Source organism: Chaetodon auriga, chromosome 11, assembly GCF_051107435.1.
Source record: "Chaetodon auriga isolate fChaAug3 chromosome 11, fChaAug3.hap1, whole genome shotgun sequence".
NCBI lineage: Eukaryota > Metazoa > Chordata > Actinopteri > Chaetodontiformes > Chaetodontidae > Chaetodon > Chaetodon auriga.
In genome coordinates this window covers 24,440,987-24,457,900 of record NC_135084.1, presented here as the reverse complement: position 1 = coordinate 24,457,900, position 16,914 = coordinate 24,440,987, and the positions used below count along the sequence as shown (strand labels likewise).

The window sequence follows — 16,914 nt, the reverse complement described above, 5'->3', positions numbered from 1 at the left end:
CAGTTCATCACGACATATAAAAACAGAGGTCAGCACTGGGAACGTTTGCTGGTTTGATTTGTTCTGACTGGAAGAAGCTGTTCTCACAGCTCACGGAGGTTCAAGCTTCAGCTGTAGATGAAAACACAGAGCTAACTGTAGGCTTTAACCCTGAGCGAGCTAACAGTGCTATGAAGCTAACGTGATGATCAAACTAATTGTAGGCTCAAGCTAGCTTGGAGCTAATGCTAGGCTGAAGCTAACATTTGAGGACATTTTTATGAGACAGAAAACAAGAAGGTGAACAAAGTGAATCAAATGTCCCTCGCTGGACTTGAACAAACCTCAGCACCTTAAAGTCCTGGACCACCACGACGAAGTTAATGTATCTGGGTTAGGGTTATCTGCTTTTCCCAAAACACAAGAAATAAACATTAAACATTAACAATCAAAAGCTAAATATGAAGCTACACTGAATAACACGACACGTTGAAAGGACTCTGAAAGGACAGACACTGACTGTCAGCAACAAAGAAATGTCTGGGGAGGGATGCCCTCTGCCATAAAGGGTTCTCCTCCTGTGGTACCCGCCTGGAGAACCTTCTGTGGGTTCTGTGCTGAGGAACGCTCTCTGCTCAGACCTCCAGCTGGTCATGTGACCTGCAGCCTCTCTTCCTGTCCGTGTCAGAACCAGGTGGTGAACCACAACACAACATCCCCCTTTGTCTATTTTAAACTCTGACATCTCACGCTCCAGGAAGTTAATCTGCCGTTGCCGTGGTTACCACAGCCACAGCCTGGCCAGGTGCCAGGTTTGATTGGCTGCCAGACAGGAAGGGCCAGGTACGACAGCAGCAGACTGAGCAGATGAGAGTACAGAGTCATGTTGTAAAGGAACTAAGTACATCTACTCTAAACCTTCACGTATGCATAAATTCAACTTAAATCCAAAGAGTTCAACTTCAAAGTATTAACTTCATATTAGAGATGGAACACAAGAAAAGCCTGAAGATCTGGACTCTAAACAGCTGAGAGCTTCATTTAAAGCTCAGAGAGTTAAAACCACACCTTCTCATTTCAGCTGTGTGAGTCTGAGTTTTAAAGGCCTGGATAGGCCCAGCTCATAAAATCCTCCCCACACACAAACATGCTGACAGCCAAAGAAACGAGTAATTACAGTTAAAAATACCCAAAGAACATTTCTCAGCACAGACGGTCGATGAAAAGTGTTTCAGGTAACGATGAAGAAATCTTCCCTCGTCATCATCAGCTCTAAACTTCATCTGAATCAGACGCCGAGTTTCCAGCAGGTTTAACAGAGACGTCCCTCAGTTTTCATAAAGGCCAGAAACAGCTTCAATACTTTCAAAAAAACAAGGTCGCTCAGTGTCGCTCTCTTTACCACCCACACAAGATACTGTGTGTGTGTGCGTGCGTGTGTGTGTGTGTGTACGTGCGTGCGTGCGTGCGTGCGTGCGTGCGTGCGTGCGTGCGTGCGTGCAGCTCAGCTACACATCAGACACTCTATAATTAAACTCATGTGTTGTCTCACAGCCTGAGTGTACAGTTCAGTTAAATCCTCACACACACACACACACACACACACACACACACACACACACACACACACACACACACTTGTTGTTCAGTAGCCTAACTGAAATAATCTGCTCCTCACTTTCAACAAACCTTTAAACACTTAGACTGATCAAAATGTGTAGAAATCTCCTCACTCTTAGCCCTCACACATGCACACACACACACACACACACACACGCTCGCACACACACACACACACACACACACAAAGAACAAATGAACTGCCACTCCATTGTGGCGCTCTGCTGCCACTGTGTGGCTGATCGCTGTGACTGCAGCAGCTTTCAGTCCTGATAAAGGCGTCATTTCACTCGTTATTTATAGTTATTTGATTGTATCTATGAAACATTTTAAATAAAGTTTGGACTTTGACATGTAGCCAGTGAAGACAAATGAGCCACCAAAGGCACAGGAGGGTTACATTCAGACAGATTTTAACAAATCGGCCCTTCATCATCCGGATTCCACGATGGCGACGAAGACAACATGAGGAACAACAGACAGAGACAAACTGCAGTTTGGAGAATATTTCTCCTTCAAATCACAGCAGAGCTGAAATCTTTCACCATCTGACGGCAGAGTCACATGACGGAGCCCAGGGGCAAAAAATGAGCTCCAACAAACACTCCAACAGTGGAACCAAAACCTGCTGCAGGTTTATCTGAACAAACTGACATCTGTTCGTCCAATATGACCTGAAGTATTACATGAAATAGAAGGTGGTATTAAGGAGGTATCAGAATATTTTCAGTGTTTTCCTGCACTACGGAGAATTATTTCACCCTGAAATCCAACAGATAATCTCTGATGACACTGAACTGCAAAGCATTTCCTTCCTCATGAACATTTGTAGAGATGTTTTTTAGAAGTAATTGATTCCAGGATTGTTTACCTCCATGTTTACCAGCTGCCAGGTTGGATTTCTGGCTTCAGCTTCTTCCAGGCTGCATGAGAAGGGACACGGCCTTACAGGCTCAACCACAAAGGATAACCCTGAACAACAGAGGCCAGAACAAGCACTTCCAGTCCTCAGTCTGGACCTGCATCATCAGCTGTGACTCACCTGGGGCTGCTGTGGAGGGACGGGGCCGAGCTCGCCTTGCGGAAGCCATCTTTGAGGATGGAGCGACGCCACGTCTCCTTCTCCGACCTGGATCGAACCGGAGGGCCGGAGTCGTCTTTGGCGCCGCCTCGGAGCCCCGCCCCTGAGGCACTGAGGGTGATTTCTGAGCGAGACGTCTCCGAGGGGGCGGACGGGTCCGGATGGGCCAGCGGGGCGAAGCTCAGCTCGATGATCTGCTTGGCGCTCTCGCAGATCTGACTCTGAACACACAAACAGATCAGCGTTACGTCCTGCAGTCTGACAGGATACACCCACATGATTCTTCAGGTTCTTCGCAGCCTCGCTCTTCTACCTGGATCTCTGGGGTGAGCGTGGGCAGGTCAAAGGTGAACACAGACGTGGATCCAGAGGTCAGAAGGTCGACGCTGTCCAGGCTGCTGTACGAGGTGCCTTTGGCCCGGTGAGACTCCATGATGCTTTCAAAATGGCGGCTGAAGGAGTCAAGGTTGCTGTCGGAGGGTCGGCGGGGGCTGCCGATGGAAATGGGAGACTTGAGGCCATCGTGCGTGTTAGACGACGCCTCCAGTGGCCTGCAGGGTAAACAAAGACCAAACTTTGGTTCAGATCAACAATCACACCTTTTCTCTGGGATACATTTGGGGCAGTTTTATTGGACAGAAGGTTCATGTGACCTTATATTCACACTAATCACAACGTCTGGTTATCCTCCTAATCCAGTCACCAAAAACATGCTTCTGAAGCCACGTTTGTGACAGAGCTTCAGTTTGGAAACCAGGATCTTTAAGGCTGTGACAACCTTCCTGCTGCTCACATGGCCTCGAGTTTAAGAGAGAATATACAGCATCTGTAAAATCTCAATCCTTTATACTTGAATGCAGAGGCTGCAGCACACAGATCCTGGACTGAGACTGAACCTGATGATCTTCGTGTTTTTAAGTTTCCTTCGGTGTCACAGTGACCCAGTGATAGCTGTCTGTACATCCATGAGTTCATGCTAACAGGAACCTGTGTGACCTCTCACCCCTTCAGCAGCAGACTGAACACCTCGTCCTCCTCCTTGGTGGCTTTCTGTCTCTGTCTGTCCCCCAGCATCCGCACACTGGCCCAGCTCACCACTCCTTCCTCCTCCTCTTCCTCCTCATCCTCCTCCTCCTCTTCTTCCTTCCCTCCACCTGTCCGGGGTTTCAGGGAGGTGTCAGCAGGGCTGAAGCTGTTTCCTGGGACGCTTCGGTTACTCCCAAAGGCCGAGTCCTCCTCCGCCTCGTCGGCTGCCTCGGCCTCCGCCCGCATCACCTGCACCATAGTAACAGAGAGTAATCACACGTGAACATTAAGACAGTCCATGAATGACACGACCAGATGAAACCAGATCACCTCGTCCAGGTCGGTCTCCCTGTAGCACCGCAGCGGCACGGCGTCCAGGTCCGTCTCCGAGTATTTGATGGTTTGGCGGATGATGCCTGTCTTGGAGGCGTGGCCACGGAGGCCAGGGGTCACCAGTTCCACCTCAATCTGCCGCACCTTGTGATGCGACAACTTTGGACCCTCGCTGTCCCGCCCCCTCCTCTGAGTGGCTGGTTTTAGATGGAGGGAGGAGGGAGGGGTGGGGCTAGGCGAGCTGCTGATCGGCGGCGTTGTGGACGGAGCGTCTGCAGGAGAACAGATGCGTGTTGATTTTGAGAACAGCGAAGACAAGTGAAGACACCTTTCTGTACGGATGATACAGTTTTACATACACAGTCACTTCCTGTCTGAATCAAGAAATTTTTTCATAACCACAAACAATTTTTATCAAAATGTTTGTTTATGTTTCATGTTTATGAAAAAAAGTGAACTTCGCCTGTACAGCTGAAGCCATTTGTCGATTAACTGATAAGAAAAACTGACAGAAAATGTGTTTATTAGAGGAAACTTACTGAAGGTAATGGAAAACACATTAAAACGTTTTGCTTGGTATTACATGTTATATGTCTTTTACAGTCCATTTAAATATTTAACCACCAGTATGACTTACTGATGTACTCAGTTATATTTTGGACTTGTCTGACAACCTTTAACAATCAGAGCTCCAGACTAATTAGTTGATATATCAGATTTTTTAAATAATCAAATATTGATATCAGTCTTAACAAAACTCAGCAGTGACCAGGGCACATTATTCATTAGATAACATGAGATTAATTAATAAAAAACTCTCTTCATTTAAATACGCACAGACAAAGATGCTAAATAAAGAAGAGGAAGTGAGCAGAGGTGTGTAGTAATACTCGTGAGCAGAGTTGTACACTGTGAGACTTGTTCTAGCTGATGTTAAGCTTCAACTAATTGGCTTAAACGAAGCTCCTGACGCTGCTTGTTTACTTCACTGAGTGACAAAACAATTCAGGAGAAAAGGCAGAATGGCCCTTTAACCGGCTGGAAGGTAGGACTCAGCTCAACAAAGAATACTGCTGCACCGTCACTTCTGCTGCTGTGTGAAGGTGACGAACTGGGATGAAGCACTGATGGATCTACTCTAGACTTATTTTTCCTGTCCAGGATGTAAAGGCTTATAACGGTCTTAACCAGTCAGTTGTAACACCTTAACACCACCTGCTGAGACTGAAGATTTGTAAACTGATGCCAACCGAAAAAAAACAAAAAACGGACCAAGCAGAAGCATCAACAATTCCCAGATCACTGATCTGTGTGAAAAAATACGGAACAATATCCCCTTTTATTTAACTGACATTAAAGAACATGTAGTTTCAAATCGGGTTAAATGAGCACACCCAGAACAAAATGTAAAAATGGATAAAAATAACGTAAAAATACAACACCATTCAAAAGAGTCAGTAGCAGGACGCCGAGTACCTTTACTGCAGTGGCTCTCCTCTGCCTGCCCTCCAAACAGGAAATCCCACTTGGCTTGAGCGATCTTCTGCGACCTCGAGGACGGAATCGTCGCTGAGCCGCCGTCCGACTGTATGAGGAGGAAAGAAATGATGTGTTTGTACAGAGTTTCTCACAGAAATAATATATACACCAGAAAGAGCTAAAGCATGTTTAGACATTATTCCTTGACCTGTGCGCTGTGTTTACACAGTCATAGAAAGGACTGGAAGTCAATTAGTGCACATTTTTTTGTGTTTGACTTGCTGTACCAAAATAAAGCAAAACTAAAACTTCGAGTTGATTAATTAAAATTTGATGTAATCACAGGACATGAAAGGCGACAAGAGCGTAAACCAGCACTGAAGACGACCCTTCAAGACAGCATCAAATAAAAAACTATACAAGCATGTTAAGCCACTTTAAAGATACTTTCACATTACTGCAGTGTTCTGATCGAGAGAAAACTATCTGTCGTTAACATTAAACATGCTGCTAAAGCTTCTCGCAAGCTCTAGTTGCCGAATGCTAACAATATACTTGTTTTTTCATATTTCTTACGATGATGAGATGTTCGGATTTTACTGTCCAGTTCAACTTCTGAGACAGACTGACAGTACAAACCCACCATAAGAAAACACACAGACGAACAGAAACTGAGTTAGAGAAACCTTGGACGTCTGTTGTATATTTATTGTTGCTGAAGTAAATGTGAGCATATGTAATGAAAAGACGGACGACTCGTCACCCTGCCAACAAAACACACACATACATACATGATCAGCATGATTCCTGCCTCACGCACCAATCCTTTTACATTCACCCCACCCTCATCACCCTCCCACCCAGCCGACCTGCATCCCTGAGCCGGTGTCTGCTGTATCGTGGCTGGACTGGCTTGAGGTTTCAGGGGACAGACTGTCATTTCTGTCGAGCTGGGAACTGTCTCCCATGCTGCCCGTGACCCCACTGGAGCTTTGAGAGGATGTCCCAGCAGCCCCACTGTGATCCTGAACCTCCTCTCCCTGATCCTTGGACACACCTATAACTGGTGTCTGGTACCCCTGCATTGACATCTTTATTCCTTTGTCTCCTCCGACCTTCATATGATACTCCTCTGTGCTTGGAGTGTAAATTCTAGTGGTTGACTGTCTGTATTTTTCTTCAGGGAGTTCACTCCCATGCTGGACTGGTCCAGCCTCCCTCCATTCCTTGTGCCTGGAGGTCCAGCTCACAGGCACTGCTTCTGTGTTTTGGCTGGAGATAAGTCTCTTGGAGAATTCAGGGCTGTCCCTAGGTGATCGATCAAAGAAGTGATCATGCTGCCTTAGCTCCATGCCAGCCGATTTGCGGTCTCCAGTGTACTGCGGCGGCTGATAGCGATGCAGGGTAGACAAGTCCTTGGTGGGTGATAAACCCCGTTGCTGCTGTGGGTCCAAGACTGGTGATTGAACCGGTGATTGAGAGGTGGCTGCACGGTGCAACCGAGCTGGCAAGGCTGGGGATGCTGGTGAAGACAGGCCTTTCTGGGATAAGAGAGGTGAGACACGTCCTGGTCTGGTCTGAGGTATTGTTTTGTCTGTTTTCCATCTGTGGTTCTGCTTATCGGCCTGCAAAGGCTCAAGGGAGTTTTGCCCATGAAGAGTGGCATAAGGTTGGGATTCTCTTAGGAATGACCCTCCTATCTTGGGACTCTCTGACCTCAGTGACTCAGCTTGAGAAGGTGTTGGAGAGGGAGTCCGTCTGTCTGCAAACATGGTGGACATTTTGGCAGCCTCCACAGCTAATTTGCAAGCCACTTCAGCATTTGGAGATGGGGAGATGCTTCTCCTGCCAGTGGTAGGGCTGACTGTATCACTGGCTCTGCTACTGCAGCGTGATGATTTGTAGTAAGTCTTCTTGGGTAAGTTGGATTCATCATTAGCACTAGAGTGTAAACTGTCTATAGCATTATGACTGGTACTGGTGACGAAAGCACTACAACTATTATTAACACTGTGTTGGGGGTTCCCACTAGCTTGGTAGCCAGTCCTGGAATGGTTGCTGGTGGGGAATATGTTACTAGGGATCTCATGCTGGATGTCTGTGGGTCTCCCTGCAGGTAAAGGTGGGTGAAATTTGCTTGACAACCTGGGGCTCTCCTCCCCCGCCCATGGCCTCTGTTGGCTCTGGGGCAGGCCATGAGACCTAAGAGTTGATGTTGGAGCCACTGAGTGGGAGGAGTACCCAGTGTGGGCACACAGGTGATCAGAAGCAGGACTTCTGGGTAGTCCATTCACTGAACTCCGACAGACTCCCCTGTCCAGCTCCAGAAGCTGGGCCTTAGATGGCAGGGTGAGAGTACTGCGGGGTAGGACAGGTGACCCTGCCCATGACCGGCAGCGAGGGGACTGATAGTTCCTTGGCAAGGTCGGGCTACAATTCTCTGGGCTGTGACGAGCAAATCTGCGCCTGAGTTCTGGGGATCCAAACTCCTCCAAGGCCCTGCAGGTGGCATCTCTGGCAACTGTGTCCAGGGTCGTCCTCCGCATGTAAGGCGAGCCATGTGGAGAGTGATTCTGAGACGGGTACAGGTGACTGGAGTAAGGATTACCCTGCCCTGGCTGACCATTGTACCACACTGGGTCGCTCAGCCTCTTCCGTAGATGGGCAGGCAGCTGCCCCTCCATTCTGTTATGATGATTGTCCAACTCACTTTGGCACACAGAGGTACGGCGGCCCCCCACGCTGTGAACATTTGCTTTCTCTATGTATCCAAAGGTCACCACAGATTTCTTCCCCTGCTCATCCTCCAACTCTGGGACTTCATAGGACCTGCGGTTGCTGGTGGGTGTGGAGGGTACAGTCAGCCTCCCAGAGGATGTGGACGATGGGTAGAAAAGTACTCTTCCCTGGTAGGGATTGCTGTCAGAAGAACAGGTTTGTCCCACTGAGCCATGCTGGCCTGAACCGGTCGTTCCAGGCGCAAGGACCTGGAGTAGTTGACCGAAACTGTCATACAACACATCCTGCCGCTGGACCTGGGTGGGAGACCCTGTAGCATCAGGGTTTTGGAGTTGAAAGGTGACTGAATGCCTGGAGGAGGACTTTGAGGGGGATAAGCTGTGGCTTCCAATGCCGGTTTGGTGCTGAGAGACTGCGGAAAAATCTGGACTGCGGCTGGGGCTGGAGTGGGTGGAGCTTCTCTGGGAGTGAGGGAGGACGTCTGGGCACTGAAGCATCAGGTGACCAGTCCCATCATCTCTTCTTCCCGGCACCTTCCCTTCCTCCTCACCAACAGACCTCACCTCAACGTACAGGTGGAGGACTTTACCTGCCTGAGACATGTTGGCACCTTAATTGACTAAATGTCCTGATCTTCCTTTTTCTGTGGACCTTCACTATTTGTGGCAAGGATCCCTTGCCCTCCTTGTACCCAGTAAAGTGCCAAACTGTTTGATGAGGGTCAGAGGTGGAACTGAACTACCAGGTCTGTCCTCCATCAGCTCATCATCTCTTCAACCTGCATCAGAAAGCAGAGATAGAACAAAGTTAATATCACATAGAAGTTAATATGACACAGTTAATGATCTACAGCAACTCCCCACTGCAGAGACTTTTTCCTGTTCTAAACTTAACTTTCTTCAAGAGGTCACGACCTCCTTTTCATCACACACAGCCTTCTCATCTTCAAACAGAAAGTGGGATATTCTGTCTCACACATATAAACGCTCAAACATACATTCAAACACATACAGGTTTATGTTGTGTGCTTTGATGCAGGGCTACAAGTTGCAGGTTGGAGATAAGGGCCTCTTAAAATGCAAGTCAACCATATACATTTCAACCTTTTTCTAGGGCCTAGTTCATCCTTTCAGTCAGTCGTAGAATCAACAGCTGTTTACATTGAAAGGAAACTCTTCTACTATAACAGTTCCAGTTGTTATCAGTAGTTACTGAATATAGAATTTAGACACGTCTCTTCAGCACTTGCAAAGTGACAACAATAAATGTCATTCTTATGCTGTTAGTGTAACTAAAGGAGGTTTTCCACCCTACTAGCCATACAACTCATTGCTAATGATCCAATTTTAACCTTAACACTTCAACAGTCCGCTGTGAATCTTCTATGTAGGTCAGCCAGTGTCCTAAGACAAACTGGTTCACTGCTATCATCAGAAACCAAAGACCTCTGATGTTTTATTCATCAGAGTCGGAAAGCAAGTCAATCACTACAGATTCCTACATTTGTAGTGTTAATGCAGGGTAAATATGGAGAAATCTGACTGTTAAGTCAGCTTCAGTTTCAATAAAGTCAAAAGTTTTGTTTCTGGAAAGGTTTTGGGAGAACCTGAACAATTCAGTGACTTTTTCGCAGTTCAAGCTTTAAATTTCATCATTACACTTGTTTCAAACATGTTTTTTTTAAGACTAGTTTTTTATGCATTTCTGTTAACTAAAATGCAAGTTTTAGTTTGCTATGATGAAGTTGAAGTGGTCACTGAGGGTCCTTTAAGAGGTTCTAGTGGTCACTGAGGAGGTTGTAGGGGTTATCTAAGATGTTCTAGAGTCCTTTAAGATGTTCTAATGGTCAATGTCTATTTTCTAGTGTCCTTTTAGGATGTTTTATGAGTCCTTTAAGGGGTTTTAGTTGTCGCTGACAATCTGTGGTACTTCAGGAGGTTCTGATGGCCCTTGGGGAAGTTCTATGGGTCTTTAAAGAGGTTTTAGTGGCATTTCAGGAGATTTTAGGAGTCCCTTCAGTGGCTGAACACCTGTGGGACACTGCAATGACATGTTAGACAGTGCTCTCCTCCACTACCATCAGAGCGACAAATGAGTGAATATCTTCTGAAAGAAATCTGTTCATCCCTCCAGGAGTTCTGCAGGTTTGGTGAATTTATGGCACACAGGGCAATGAAGCTGTTCTCTTGGTGGAACAACACCTTTCTAACACATTGGGTTTTACTTTTTTGTCACCTGTTCGTTAATGAGGTTGTGAATAAATCTGTAAATGAAACACCTCCTGCCATCTCAGGTTTTAGTCCTTGGAGTGTGTTTATCCTCTCAAAAGGTCAAATACTTTGGTAATTACATGTCCATTCACGTCTTTGGCAATCCTCCAACAGAGCAGCATGAACATGTGTGCCAGAGTTTGATTCTTCTATTAATAGATGAGGAAAAGCAGCTTGGAGTTCAGACATTCAGGTGAGAACAGCCATCGTACTGACCTGCAGGTTATACCAATAAAACCTTCTCACACCTTACAGTCAGACTCCTTCTCATTATTTATATTTTCCTCAGTGGGCTTTTTGTTTTTATTGGTGAGTAGAGTGAAATTTGAGTTTTAAATAATGTACTCATGTCAGTGCTCTCCATTCACTGTGTTATTATGTGTCTTATTTTTACATTTGTAGTTGTGTTGCTCTATTTTCTCTGTTTGCTGTGTTTTGTCTACAGTTTCCATCTGTGTCTCACTGTTTGTCTGTTCCAGATGTTATCCTGCTACAGTGAATCTGCAGCCGCCCTCTTCAGATGGAGGTCAGCTGTTCAGATCATGAGGAGAGTCTGAAGTCACATGAACACACACACACACACACACACACACACACAGACACACACAGACACACACACACACACACACACACACACACACACACACACACACACACACACAACCATCCTCAGTGCCTGCTATTGCTTGCTAGCTTACGGGTAATGTTTTCTGGCTGTTTGGAGCAAATAAACACAAATCATCCTGCAGTCAAGTGACATAAGATGGAAATTCACTTTGTGTGGTGTGTGTGTGTGTGTGTGTGTGTGTGTGTGTGTTGACATCATGTTCCTTTACAATATGGATTTGACTGTGGCTGTGATAACATGCAGGTAAAGGCTACACATGTAGTCATAGAACTGGAGTTACCTCCTCTTCCCAGACCAGGGACACTGATCACACTCATGGGACAAACACTGACTTGCCAATGAATGAACTAAAAGGCCAATGGATGAGCCCCTAGGAGACCATTTTGATTGGCTATCAGCAGACACTTCGGTCCCCCGTGTGCGTCCAACACTTTGGTCCAGAGAAACCAAACGAGTCCGTCCAGTCAAAGTAAAGTCAGTCAGTCAGTGCAGCCTCAGAGGACTCAGCAGCTCATTACTCATCACACGGCTCGTGAGCCTCGCCAAGCTGTAATTAGTGGCTCGCACGGCAGCAAATAATGATATGATGTTGCAGTCAATACAAATCATTCCTAACATACGCAAAACAGCTTTAGTACTTAGACATGAGGTGACAGTGCAGCCGGACTCTGGCTGACTGCAATGCTGTCAGACTGGACGCTCTGCTGCCGTAATGATGGTTTCAAAAATGATGAATCGGGAACCAAACGTGAAGTTAAAGTGTTTCTCCTGTGGACTGAGTCCTGCCACTGCTTCACACTCTGCAGGGATATTTAACATCTGCATCATCTGCAGCTGAAACAATCTGGATCTGCCCTGAACCAGGATCTGACTCTGGATCAGATTTCTGACACCAGGATTTCACTTCCTGTTTGCATTGAGACACCGCTGCAGGTTCACAGGCTCTGACTTACTCTGACTGACGGTCCACAGAGAGGACACACTGGCTCTTTGCATGACTTCATTCTCCCATGTTTCCAAGCAGGGGGTCAGGACCCCCACAAGATAAATCTGAGGGGTCAAAAATAGATTTCTGCTACAGAAAGTTATGCTTTCCTGTTATTTTTGCATCTTTGCCTTGTGAGTTGTTCAGTATTTAACTTCTAGAAAATCTTCAAATAAAACAAATAAACACCTAAAAAACATTACAAGTAAATTCAATTAAAATGAAGTAATCAGTGAGTGAAGTTGTTGTTCAGGCCATCATCTGATCAATCGATTGATCACAGGATGAAATGAGTCGCCATGTGTGTGGTCGAACGCCTCAGCTGACTGTTGCATTGTGGGACACCAGACTCCATTAACAAAACCACTAATTTTAATCTAAACAGGTTTGCAAGTAACAATTATTGTCACTATAGATTCATCTGTTTATCATTTCATCAATTATGAATGAAGTATTTTTTGTGTCTTGACATTTGTGCAACTAAATAAACTAAAAACTAAATTCTCACATTGGAGAACTAGTTGGCAATTAATCAGCTAATGGTGTGAGTGGTGTTTCCATCGTGAACAGCAGACAGTTTAAAGTCAGCATGAGTTTTATCTGACGTTGTTGAACTCTGCTCTCAGTTTACAGCCACACAACTAAAACATGAAGGAAAACAGCTGAAGTCTGTTCAGATCTGCAGATATGAAAATATGACAGCGACAGCTCAACACTGATAAACATTCCGGAAATACTGTCACCCTGCAGGTGGAGAGAGAGAGAGAGAGAGTGTGTGTGTGTGTGTGTGTGTGTGTGTGTGTGTGTGTGTACATCTCAGACTGATAAGCACACAGTTAGCCCTACTTTTCCTGGACTCTGCTAATAGGATTCCCCAAACACCCCCTCCTCCTCCTCCTCCCCCTCCACCTCCACCTCCTCCTCCTCCTAACCCTTCCCAGCATGCACTGCTCAATCCACCAACACACACACACACACACACACACACACACACACACTTATAATACGACACGTATGCAGACACATGTGCCGACACACACACACACACACACTCTCACACTCTCACACACACACAGCAGCTGTAACCTTACCTGTGTGTCCCGTGTCCTCGCCGCTGCAGCAACGTCCTGAGTTGCCGTGGCAACCTCCTTTTCCTCTCTCTCTCGTCCCGTCACTCTCTCTCTCTGTTATAGAGTAACCTCGTTTTATCCTCGCTCGCCCTCCTCTCTCTGAACACTTGTTGTCTGCAGCAGAGCCGGCTCATCATGGATTTACAGACTCGACTCAGCTTCTCCTCCTCCGGCTCCTCCTCTTCCTGCTTCTCACCACTCCTCTTCCTCTTCCTCAACCCTCCTTCGCCCCCTCCTTCTCCTCCTCCTCCACTTCGATCTCTATCAATCAGCTGATGTCCCCGCCCCTTCTTCCAGGCAGCCTGCCAGCCAATCCTGTCCTCCTCTGCCTGCAGACCGGGTTCCTCCAGCCAATGAAGAGCAGCTCTTACAGACAGATGGCAGCACCCAGCTTGTTAGTGGTGGGGGGGGGGGGTCAGAGGGTGAACTGACCTGGTCAGACCAGTCTGGTATCAGGAGTCTGGAACTCTTTTGAAGAGGATATGAAGTATTACAGTCGAGACAAACTGATTAAACAGTTAATCACACATTGAACTCTTTTAAACATCCCCAAAAGTGATGTCACAACGCACTGCATAACCAGTGTCTGTGGTTAGTTCACTGTCTGTATTAACAGCAGGACCATCGAGCGTCTGTGGTTAGTTCACTGTCTGTAGTAACAGCAGGACAGTCAAGCGTCTGTGGTTAGTTCACTGTCTGTAGTAACAGCAGGACAGTCAAGCGTCTGTGGTTAGTTCACTGTCTGCAGTAACAGCAGGACCATCAACCGTCTGTGGTTAGTTCACTGTCTGTAGTAACAGCAGGACAGTCAAGCGTCTGTGGTTAGTTCACTGTCTGCAGTAACAGCAGGACCATCAACCGTCTGTGGTTAGTTCACTGTCTGTATTAACAGCAGGACAGTCGAGCGTCTGTGGTTAGTTCTACATTTTGAAACAATGAACTCAATGTTTGTTCTCACCAGTTTCAGCGCAGCATCTTGAACTTGTGTTTCTTGTTTGATGATGATGATGATGATGATGATGATGATGGTCTCTTCTGCTTCTTCTTCTTCGGAAAATGGATGTTCAACACTTGCTGGTGAAGCTGGATTTTTCTCTGGATGAGTTCGGTGCTGCGTTAGTTCCTTCGACTGAGACCAGAGACACTGGCGATGATGTAAGTCCTCGGCTTTGTCGCCCTCGCAGTGCTTAGCATTGTGTTGGCGGTCTGTTCCATTTTGGATCCAGCTCCAGTTTGATAAAAAGTCACAATGGCTCTAACAAACCTGTTATCAGATCTGTTTCTGCCTTCTTGAGGGCTCAGTCGGCTTCAGTCGGAGCTGAACCTGCTTTCAGGCAGCAGTGGAGGGGTTAACTTTTCTTCTTGTGTAACTTTCTGACACCAACAATGATTCCTTTTCTCTCAGAACCACTAAAAAAGCCATAAAATGACGCAAAACGTTTGAAAACAGAGATTCAGAGTTGTCAGAGGAGGCTTTCCACCCTGAAACCCAGCAGGAGCTTTTTCAAACTCAGAATGTGAACGAACTCGTAAACCCACTCAGCCCGATCATGAACGACACCACGGAGCGGACTGCAAGTCAGCAAGCAGCCGCGCTTTCATCCAGCGTTTCCTCTCTGCAGGCTCAGGTTCAGGTTCCTCTCAGGTGGTTCCGTGTCATCTTTTCAGCACAGCTCGCTAGTTTCCTCCATCAAAAGGAGACGATTATAACATCTTCACTGAGAGGAACAAAGATCAGAGCAAAGCTTCGACACTGAGTTTTAAATCTGGAACAGGTCACACATTTAATCACGTTTCATTGTTCGTATGAGAAATAAAATGTAGAATAACGTGTGGGGACGTGACCTTGATTTAAGGTCTGCAGGTGGACGCTGGAGCAGATGTCTGGGTTATTGTTTCGTCTGTACTGTGAATATCTGCAACTTCATTTTAAACTCAGCTCATTCAATCCCCTTCAGATCAATTGTGCGTCTTTTTATTGTAGATTTCAGATCACATCTAGGATTCTTGACCTTCGCAGCACTTGTTTTCTCCCTTGTTTTGTTTATCGACATACCAAGACAAATTCCTCCAATGTGAAACCCAACAGGCCGAGTTCTGGTCCAGGTCTCGGGTTTCAGATGGTGAGTTCATCTGAAGCTCACACAGCAGACAGACCAGAGACCATTTCTACTCAACCCCCCCCCCCCAACCAGGCCAGGGCTGTGCAGGAACATTTACAGCTGAACTCTGAACAACAAACATCAATCAGTCTGAACTCAGAACCTCACATCCATATGGACTGAGTCTGCAGGATGTGTGTGACTGTGTGTGCGTGTGTGTGCGTGTGTGTGCTTGTGTGTGTTGCACTACCTCAGTGACTGGAGGCGGAGTCACAGGACGGCTGCCAACAGGAAGTCTGTGACGGGAGAAGATCAGATCGACTTAAAGCAACATAAACTGTGTCTCCCTCTGTGATCTGGAATCTCTCTGAAGCAGCAGAGAACAAAATGAATCTCGTTTCCACCTGGTTCAGTTCTCAATCTTCACTCTCATCTTCATCACTCCTCTGGATCTTCTGCTTTCAGTACGTATTTACAGTAAACTGCATCGTATCAGTGTGCAGAGTCATCTCTTACTTTTACACAGGTTATACTTCACATACTTTTCACATTTCTAAACTTAATTAAATAACCAATAAGTAACATAGAAATATAGAATAACTCCACACTGACCCCTCAACAACTCTGTACTTCTGGTTTTAAAGTTTCCAAATGCTGAATGCAACAAACATCTCTTTAGTGAAACGTAAAACTCTCTCAAGGTGACGTCTGCATTTGTTTGATGTTGTTCAACGAAAAGTCCAAAACCCAAAACTCAGTTTAAAATGATGAAGGGGAGACAAAAATTGAGGGTACAACAGTGACTTGAAAACTAATACTGCTAACTGACGTTGCTCTGATAGCTGACATTAGCTAAGACTGGTTCCACATGGAAAAACTAAGACACGCCGAACAGACTCAGAGCTCGTTGTTTGGCAGTTTCAGGTGAACTCATGGAAGCTAATCCTGTACGCTAGGTGATGTCAGAGGCTTTGGGGGAAAAAAATCAGAAGATGATCACTGAAAAACACATCGAAACCAAAAAATACCAAAAGAAAATGAAATTATTTTAACGTCAGTGAAGCCTTTTCCATTTCCAATACAAGTGTCTCAATGACAATGTTTTTTCTTCCAATGCCAAATTTGATTTTTGATGCCAAAATGTACAGTGTTGTAGCCTCAAATAACTTCATAAAATAAACATTATGACAATATTAACATTAAATTTGTTTTTGAAAAGCAATTTGAGGACATAACTGCCGTGAGCATTTCTCATTATTGGTGACACTGAGCTGAAAAAATATCAATAGATTGATCAATACAGACAACAAGCGTCAGCTCTAGTAGCTCTACTATTCTCTGATGCAACTGACTGATTGTCTCCGATGAAAGACACAAATAAAAGGACTTTTATCCAGAATGCATTTATCTCTGCTTTTGTTTTCTATTTGTAGGAGCTTACTACAAACCCAGCAGCGATGTGACCCTGCTCTCTGCCAAAACCTGCGCCTGTGATTTTAAAGGCTGCTCGACCTTCCACATCCCTGATCCTGATCCTGATCC

The 16,914-nt window shown here is 45.9% G+C and overlaps 1 protein-coding gene across 2 annotated transcripts in view; it reads right to left on the bottom strand.

Annotated features, from left to right (window-relative positions):
• Positions 1-15,664, bottom strand: part of psda (pleckstrin and Sec7 domain containing a) — a 48,391-nt gene extending 32,727 nt beyond the window's left edge. The window contains exons 1-7 of one of the 2 annotated variants that reach the window (XM_076743734.1): positions 13,232-13,522; positions 6,388-9,035; positions 5,516-5,624; positions 4,037-4,311; positions 3,684-3,955; positions 2,994-3,231; positions 2,642-2,901 (exon numbers count right to left, since the gene is read on the bottom strand). In XM_076743734.1, coding sequence (XP_076599849.1) covers positions 2,642-2,901; positions 2,994-3,231; positions 3,684-3,955; positions 4,037-4,311; positions 5,516-5,624; positions 6,388-8,859 — 3,626 coding nt within the window. In that variant the 5' untranslated portion in view covers positions 8,860-9,035; positions 13,232-13,522. Of the gene's footprint in view, positions 1-2,641; positions 2,902-2,993; positions 3,232-3,683; positions 3,956-4,036; positions 4,312-5,515; positions 5,625-6,387; positions 9,036-13,231; positions 13,523-15,622 lie in introns of those variants that run through there. The other variant, XM_076743735.1, reaches the window with a different exon arrangement.
• Positions 15,665-16,914: the final 1,250 nt, after the last annotated feature.